The following is a 9158-nucleotide window of genomic DNA, read 5'->3' on the forward strand; positions in this document are numbered from 1 at the left end:
TGGTGGAGTTAAGTGCTGAGCAATCGTCAGTGAACAGCATCCTGACGTAGGTGATTGTATTGTGCAGGTGATCTAAGGCTGTGTGAAGAGCCATTGAGATTGCCTCACATACAAGATTGCTGTAAACATGCTGTCACACAAAAAAGTATAGTCTAAGTCCCTGAGCTCACGAACGTTGCAGCAGACTGCGAACACAATACAGCTCCTCTTCCACCAAGCAAACAGGCGAGGGGACCTCCGAAGCCTGCCTGGCCCCCGCACCACACTGCCGGCTCCCCTGGACAGCTGCAGACAGGTGATGCCACAGCCTGAGACCCGGTCCTTGCTGCAACCAACGCTACGCAGATCCCCCACCACCTGTCTTGCCAACAATCCAGGGACTAGCAGTACTCCACATTGGGAATGTCCTACAGGGTCACAAGAAAAGCGATGAAGACAATTGCTCGCTGTTTGTGCGCCAGCACCTCTCTATAGCAGGCAGAAGCATGGTCCGCACCAAGTCCAGCTTCATCAAATTTCCACCAACGACCAACTCGCTGATGGGATTGACCTGCAGTACTTTGTTCTTAATATCCAGCAGGGTCTTGCGATTGTAAGAAGTATGTTTACAAAAGGCGGTGACACCTTTGGTTGGTCCCGTAGAAGTCGCTGTGTCCGAGCAGACTGCCATCTTACTGTAAGTTGACCAAAGTTCAAAATAAAATTTAGTATCAGAGTACATACGTGTCACCACATACAATCCTGGGATTCTTTTTCTGTGGGCATACTTAGCAAATCTGTAGAACAATAACTGCAAACTGTAAACATCAGGAACTGTAAACAAACTGTGCAAATACAGATACAAATAAATCACAATGAATAATGAACATGAAGTAACAATATAACAGAATCTTTAAATGAGTGCAGCTCTCCCCTTTTGTTCGAGAGCCTGATGGTTGAGGGGTAGTAACTGTTCTTGAACCTGGTGGTGTGAGTCCTGGGGGACTTGTACCTGCCATTTGTTGGCAGCAGTGTGAAAAGAGCATGGCCTGGGTGGTGAGGATCTTTGATGATGGATGCTGCTTTTCTACGGCAACGTTTCATGTAGATGTGCTCAATGGTTGGGAGGGGTTTACCCGTGATGGACTGGGCCAAACCCACTACCTTTTGTAGGATTCTCCACCTAAAGCCATTGGTGCTCCCATACCAGGCCGCAACGCAGCCAGTCAGCAGACTATCCACAGCACATGTATAGAAGTTTGCCAAGGTTTTTGACGACATGCCAAACCTCCACAGATCCCTGACGAAGTAGAGGTGCTGTTGTGCTTTCTTCACAATAATATTTATGTGATGGGTCCAGGACAGGCCCTCTGAGGCAGTGACACCCAGAAACTTAAAGTTACTGGCCCTCTCCACCTTTCATCCTCCGATGATTACTGGCTCGTGGACCTCTGGTTTCCCTCTCCTGAAGTCTACTATCAGTTCCTTGGTCTTACAGATATTGGGTTAGGGGTTGTTGTTATTACACCACCCAGGCAAGTTTCCAGTCTCCCTCCTGTATGCTGATTCATCACTCCCTTTGATACAGCCCACAACAGTATATGGTGTTGGAGTTGTACTTAGCCACACAGTCACAGGTGTAAAGTGAGTAAACCAATTAAACTTATTTCTATAACTCTCTCGATGTGGAAAAAGGGTATTTCTATTGTTCAGAAGTCTTTAGAACCCATTGCCACAATATTCAGTCTTCCATGTGGGTACTTGAAAGTTCAATCACAATCAAAAGAAAATCTGCAGATGCTGGAAATCAAAGCAACACACACAAAATGTTGGAGGAACTCAGCAGGCCAGGCAGCATCTATGGAAAAGAGTACAGTCAGTTTCGGGCTGCTGAAGGATCTGGGCCCAAAACGTCGACTGCACTCTTTTCCATTGACGCTGCCTGGCCTGCTGAGTTCCTCCAGCATTTTGTGTGTGTGGCTTGAAAGTTCGGGTGCTTGAAGATCAACAATTTTAAAGATGCAACAACAGAATGTTCAGCTTGAGTGTGACAGTGAATTTTGTCTTTATTTGTCAATATTCAGAAATGCATTTCTGATTTCCTTCTCAATATGTGCTCTGTTAACTTATCAAATGTAGCTCCTAGGCCAACCTCAACTGTAACACACTGTGAATGTTAATACTCATTTGGAAGGGTTACACACATATAACGATGTAAGATAGCAGATAATATCTGAGGAACACAACTCCGTCAATCAACACCTGCGGCACTAGGTAAGAAAACCTAAGTGCCTTCATACTGCAAAATTCCGGGCTGTAATATCGTTTCTGTTTCCCTGTCGACTTTACTGTTAACTGCAAAGTTTATGCAGGTTACGTATCGATGTTCGCAATAAGAATTCTGCAAATGGGACCGGTAAAGAGGAGCGAGATTAGTGGGGGCTGTCTAGATGTTAAAACAGGTCACAAGATGGTATATATAACCCAATGTAAGGAATATCAGGGGACCAGGAAAACGTACCCATCCCCACTTTCGCTACTGATCACATTGGTTTACAGACAAACAAATCAATCTGACACAAGAGATCGAATATAAAACCCACAATCACCGAAGCAAAAACTGACTGAGTACACGTGGAAAACATGAAGATGAATGGAAGATGGAGTTAAAATGCAAAGGACTGCTTAGACTAGCGACAAAAACAGTATTAGACTTAGAGGTGATCGAAACTGCCTTTAACCGCGTCAATTGCCATAAAGCTACCGGCAGCTATAAACGGCCAACAAACCCGATCGTAGTACTCTATAAAAATGCATATGCTTTTCTACCCCACGAAGCAGATGATCCCAAGCAAGTAACACCGGGCGAAGAGTGCGCGCAGCAGCGTTTACTCACTCATAAACCAAATCCTGCAATTTACGGTTTACACGAGCAGGCCTCCCTTGCCAAGTGTATATTCGTTTTTCACGCACGCTGTGCCTCGTAGTATATTTGTTCATTTCGGGTGCAATGCGGTAAACTTAGATTTTTGAAAACACAAAATTGACACTGTTCGTCAGTAAGAGTTGCAAATAACCTCAAATCAGACTTTGAAATTGGATTTTCGCTCGGCTGCGGAGAAAGTTAAAACTCTTAAATTAAAGCTCAAAACTGCAGCCGATTCATTTTAACTTTTTCGAACGAACAGCTCGCAACTTTTCGCTACATTCTCGCGCCATTCCGGTCAGCTGGGGCGCGGCAAGGCATTCTGGGTACATTGGGGGCGGGGGGAACCTGTCTCCAATTAACATAGAGGATAATTATCTATTCTGGTGAAGTCCCTGATCACCTCAAGAAAAACAGGTTGTTGGATTTTAAACAAGGATAAGAAAATAACAATACTTAAAACAAGACTAACTTTATACTGCCTGGCCTGCTGAATGTTTCCAGCGTTTGTTTTTATCCCTGACTCAGTGCCAAGTATGTTTTTTTTTGTTATTTGCAGTGGTTTATGATCATCATTTTGAAACTTTGGAACCTCGTGAATAAGGTTCCCACAGACTTGCTAGAACCCGCAATTTTCAACACTTTAACGTCCTTGTGTAAGATATTGTGTAGCTGACCTGCACATTCCTTGAGCCTGTGCTATGTCAATCCAATCCAACCACCCTCCGTCTATCCATTCAGGGCCCCTCTCCCACATATACTTGAGGACATAGTTAACTCTGTTACTGCAATCTAAATTATGTCCACCTGTTATCACTGGGTTTGAAATGGATTGGATAATATCCTGTATAACTGAAGGTTTGTGTGCTATGTGCTCAACAATATGGAAATTAGCTCAGACATGTCCCTTTCCCGAGTAAACAAAAACATCTGACTAGTTGCATCCAAATCAGTCTGCATTCATTCAGTTCCAAAGTGATAGAAAGAGGGGATTTGCTGTTTGAGAAACCATCTGGTATTACTGAAAGAAATTAGAGAGAGGAAAACTGTGGGATAAAACAGCCATGGCAGAAAACTAAAAACGAAAGACTGTTGGAAATGCCCAATAGCTTAGTGCATGTGGAGAGATAAGAACTGGCCCTAGATCAGACAGCGTTTAGGAAGAGAGGGAAAATGAGTTACTATTGCAGCAGAACTGGCCAGTTCTGATTCAGGCAGAAAAGCAAGTTGCTCAAAGGCTGCAGCGTGCCCAGATGGAAGATAAGCTGTTGCTTCTCAAACTTAGATTGAGTTTTGGGGGAACAGTGAAAATGGCCACAGAAGGGTCAGAATGGAGGTGGGATGGAAAAATAGACTGGCAGGCAACTCAATGACATCTCCAGAGATTGAACAGTTAACTGCTTCGTGATGCACTCTTGTTTTCTTTCAAAATGATGTATCCATCCCTCCCACAACTTAAAAGCTAAGAATTAGCATCTTTCTCAAGTTTGCAATTCCAACCTGAATTGTAAACACAGTTTCACTTTCTAGATATGCTGCCTGACCTACTGAATGCTTTCAACATTTTCTCATTTATTTTGAATTTAATTAAACAGCCTTCAATGAATTGACCAAAGGCTACACTAATGCATTGAAGGTGGTGGTAAGTTTCATCCTCAATACCTGCCTATACTGAGAGATGATCACCGAAATTTGCAAAATGATGCCTATTTTCAGGGTTTCACTGTGGACCTTAATTGTCAGAGGGCAAATTAGTGGAGGATCTTCTTCTGGCTTTCAAGATACTAGAAAAATATCATCAATGCAGTCTCTGAAAAATCTTCCAAAGTTACCGTAAGGTCAAGCAAATCAGTGTAAGTATTGTCCCCCAGGCCAACAACTTCTGGTATCAAGGCCATAGTTTCCCTCAGTCAGCCAGGTGGCAAGGCAAGTTATCTGCAGGTCCAATACCAGACTCCCAAAACAGTCACTCTCTTTGAGTTCTGTCATGGATAGTGATTACCAGGCAAACAGAGGAAAAGATTCAAGTCTGTGCTCAGAGCCACCAGACAAAACACAAAGACACTCTAGGTATTGCCACCGCCTCATAGCTCTGGTGATCTTGGTAACTATATCTAGAATTGACGACTGGTGGGAAAATCTAAGGGCATTAGTGATTCTCTGTTAGAGATCAGCTTCAAGTTCAAGTTTACTATCCTTCAACTGTACACATGTATACCGCCAAACGAAACCACGTTCCTCTGGACCAGGGTGCACAACACAGTACACAAAACACATTCAGTAATATTACCTCTAGTAAAATTAACAAATAATGAGGTGCTTTTGCGACACAAGTTAAAAGGTAAAGAGTAAGTACAACTCTAATGGCGCTTCATGGTGAGGACAGTGAACGGCTTCGTATGCACCAGGGATGTTTGTATAAACCAATTCGAATGTGTTCTCACCTCTGGTGGCGAAGACTACATGCTGATAGTGTGTAGGGAGGACTGTTTGGAAGTTCGCATGGCTGAAGTTGCCAGCAACAATAAAGAAACCATTCTTTACTGTGTGTGTGGATTGCTATACAGCTCAGGCTGTGCTTCCCCAGCCAGCATCAGCATGGTGGTGGGGGTGGGGGTGGGGGGGGGGAAGAATGTATACAGCCATAATCACAATAGTACTAATCTCCCTCGGTAAATGGGAGTGCACATCCTCCACCACTAAGAACTCTGTCACAGGTGAACTGTGAGTCGTTCACACAGCTGTTCTTATTGACGTAACAAAAGCACCTCTCCTTCCTCAGGAGTCTGCGGAGGCTCAGCATGTCATCAAAACCTTGGCAAACGTCATAGATGTGTGGTGGAAAGTGTGCTGACTGGCTGCATTACAGCCTGGTATGGGAACACCAATGCTTTTGAGCGGAAACTCCTATGAAAGCTGGTGGTTTCGGCCCAGTACATCGCAGGTAAGTCCCTCCCAACTACTGGGCACATCTACATGAAACGCTGTTGCAGGAAAGCAGCATCCATCATCAGAGAGCCCCACCACCCAGGCCATGCTCTCTTCTCACTGCTGCCATCAGGGAGGAGGTACACAGCCTCAGGATTCACACCACCAGATTCAAGAACAGTTACTACTCCCCAACCATCAGGTTCTTGAACAAAGGATATAATTACACTCATTTAAGGCCACTTTTAACTTGTTATTTCATGCTCGGTATTTCTTGCTGATTATATTTATCTGCATTTGCAGTTTGTTGTCCATTGATCCTGTTTACAGTTACTGTTCTATAGATTTACTAAGTATGCCCGCAGAAAAAGAATCTTAGGGTTGTTGGTGGTGACGTGTATGTACTCCGATAATAAATTTTCACTTTGACTTTGACTACATACACCTCCACCACAGGTCTTGCCAGAGAAGTGGCGAAAAAGAGCTAGCATCCACTCAGAAAGCCTTTCTTCAATATCATGAGGAATTAGTCATAGTCATACTGTACTGATCCCGGGGGAAATTGGTTTTCATTACAGTTGCACCATAAATAATTAAATAGTAATAAAACCATAAATAGTTAAATAGTAATACATAAATTATGCCAGGAAATAAGTCCAGGACCAGCCTATTGGCTCAGGGTGTCTGACCCTCCGAGGGAGGAGTTGTACAGTTTGATGGCCACAGGCAGGAATGACTTCCTATGATGCTCTGTGTTGCATCTCGGTGGAATGAGTCTCTGGCTGAATGTACTCCTGTGCCCAACCAGTCCATTATGTAGTGGATGGGAGACATTGTCCAAGATGGCATACAACTTGGACAGCATCCTCTTTACAACACCACCTTCAGAGAGTCCAGTTCCATCCCCACAACATCACTGGCCTCACGAATGAGTTTGTTGATTCTGTTGGTGTCTGCTACCCTCAGCCTGCTGCCCCAGCACATAACAGCCAACATGATCACACTGGCCACCACAGACTCGTAGAACATCCTCAGCGTCGTCCGGCAGATGTTAAAGGACCTCAGTCTCCTCAGGAAATAGAGACGGCTCTGACCCTTCTTGTAGACAGCCTCAGTGTTCTTTGACCAGTCCAGTTTAATGTCAATTCGTATCCCCAGGTATTTGTAATCCTCCACCATGTCCACATTGACCCCCTGGATGGAAACAGGGGTCACCGGTACCTTAGCTCTCCTCAGGTCTACCACCAGCTCCTTAGTCTTTTTCACATTAAGCTGCAGATAATTCTGCTCACACTATGTAACAAAGTTTCCTACTGTAGCCCTGTACTCAGCCTCATCTCCCTTGCTGATGCATCCAACTATGGCAGAGTCATCAGAAAACTTCTGAAGATGACAAGACTCTGTGCAGTAGTTGAAGTCCGAGCTGTAAATGGTGAAGAGAAAGGGAGACAAGACAGTCCCCTGTGGAGCCCCAGTGCTGCTGATCACTCTGTCGGACACACAGTGTTGCAAGCACACATATTGTGGTCTGCCAGTCAGGTAATCAAGAATCCATGAGACCAGGGAAGCATCCACCTGCATCGCTGTCTGCTTCTTCCTCAGCAGAGCAGGGCGGATGGTGTTGAACGCACTGGAGAAGTCAAAAAACATGACCCTCACAGTGCTCGCTGGCTTGTCCAGGTGGGCGTAGACACGGTTCAGCAGGTAGACGATGGCATCCTCAACTCCTAGTCGGGGCTGGTAGGTGAACTGGAGGGGATCTAAGTGTGACCTGACCATAGGCCGGAGCAGCTCCAGAACAAGTCTCTCCCGGGTCTTCATGATGAGGGAGGTCAATGCCACCGGTCTGTAGTCATTGAGGCCGCTGGGGCGCGGCGTCTTCGGCACAGGGACGAGGCAGGACGTCTTCCACAGTACAGGAACCCTCTGGAGCCTCAGGCTCAGGTTGAATACATGGCAAAGTACTCCACATAGCTGAGGCGCACAGGCTTTGAGCACCCTGGTACTGACACCATCCGGTCCTGCAGCCTTGCTTGGGTTGAGACGTTTCAGCTGTCTTCTCACCTGTTCAGCTGTGAAGCCCACCGTGGTGGTTTCGTGTGGGGAAGGGGTATAGTCATGAGAGCAGGGTAGGGGACTGTTTGGAGGGGTAGGAGGGGAGAGTGGAATATGTGTTGATTGGGGTCTGACAACAGATGGCTCATGTGGGGGATGGGCAGGGGTCACAATGTCAAATCTGTTAAAGAACAGGTTAAGTTCATTGGCCCTGTCCACACTGCCTTCAGCTCCTCTGTTGCTAGTTTGCCGGAACCCAGTGATGGTCCTCATCCCCCTCCAGACCTCTGTCATGTTGTTCTGTTGGAGTTTCCACTCAAGCTTCCTCCTGTACCTGTCTTTAGCCTCCCTGATCCTGGCTTTCAGGTCCCTCTGTATTGCCCTCAGCTGCTCTCTATTTCCATCTCTAAACGCCCTCTTTTTAGTATTCAGGATGTCCTTAATGTCCTTTGTTACCCATGGCTTGTTATTTGAATAACAAAGGACAGTTCTTGTCAGAACATTACAGTCCACACAGAAGTTGATGTAATCAGTGATGCACTCTGTGAGTCCATCGATATCCTCTCCATGTGGCTCACAGAGTGTCTGCCAGTCTGTCACCTCAAAACGACCCTGGAGCGCCTCATAAGCCTCCTCCGACCATTTCCTCACTGTCCTCGAGGTTGCAGGTTTACTCTTCACCAGAGGCACGTAGCAGGGTTTTAGAGGCACCAGGTTGTGATCTGACCCTCCCAAAGGGCGGAGGGGAGAGGAGCTGTATGCATCCTTAACGTTAGCGCACAGCAAATCCAGAGTCCTCTCCCCTCTGGTTGTACAGCTCACATACTGCGTGAAGTTGGGCAGTGTTCTAGCCATGATAACATGGTTGAAGTCACCCGAGATGGTAATGAGGGCACTCGGGTGCTGGGTTAAGAGGAAACAAGACTACTGGCAACCCAATGGGAGCACGTGTAAGCGTTGCATCAGGCTGAAGGAGTGCTCCAGCTCCTTTTACTGTTTTAAAAAAATATTATTATTGTGTTCTTTATCTTTTATGTTTTTCTGTGCTGCATCAGTTCCGGAATAACAATCATTTCGCTGTCCTTACTCTTGTGTAAAGGAAATGACATTAAACAACCTTGAAAATACATATCTTTTAGTGCATCAGTATGCGCCTTGCCTATCTATGAAAGTGTCTCCGATCCCCGCACTGTTTTCATTCATCCTGAGATCCCACTGAATCGGAGTCGTTGCGTTTTCCCAGTTTGTGTACTTTGGACCGCCTGCACGC

At 45.7% G+C, this 9158-nt stretch overlaps 1 protein-coding gene across 1 annotated transcript in view; it reads right to left on the minus strand.

Moving 5' to 3' along the window:
• orc1 (origin recognition complex, subunit 1) overlaps nt 1-3201 on the minus strand; it is a 42811-nt gene extending 39610 nt beyond the window's left edge. The window contains exon 1 of the mRNA XM_063064982.1: nt 2876-3201. Within this exon, the coding sequence (XP_062921052.1) occupies nt 2876-2979 (104 nt within the window). The 5' untranslated portion in view covers nt 2980-3201. The remainder of the gene's footprint in view (nt 1-2875) is intronic.
• Between the last annotated feature and the right edge of the window lie 5957 nt (nt 3202-9158).

This window comes from Mobula hypostoma, chromosome 12 (assembly GCF_963921235.1).
Source record: "Mobula hypostoma chromosome 12, sMobHyp1.1, whole genome shotgun sequence".
NCBI classification, from domain to species: Eukaryota; Metazoa; Chordata; class Chondrichthyes; order Myliobatiformes; family Myliobatidae; genus Mobula; species Mobula hypostoma.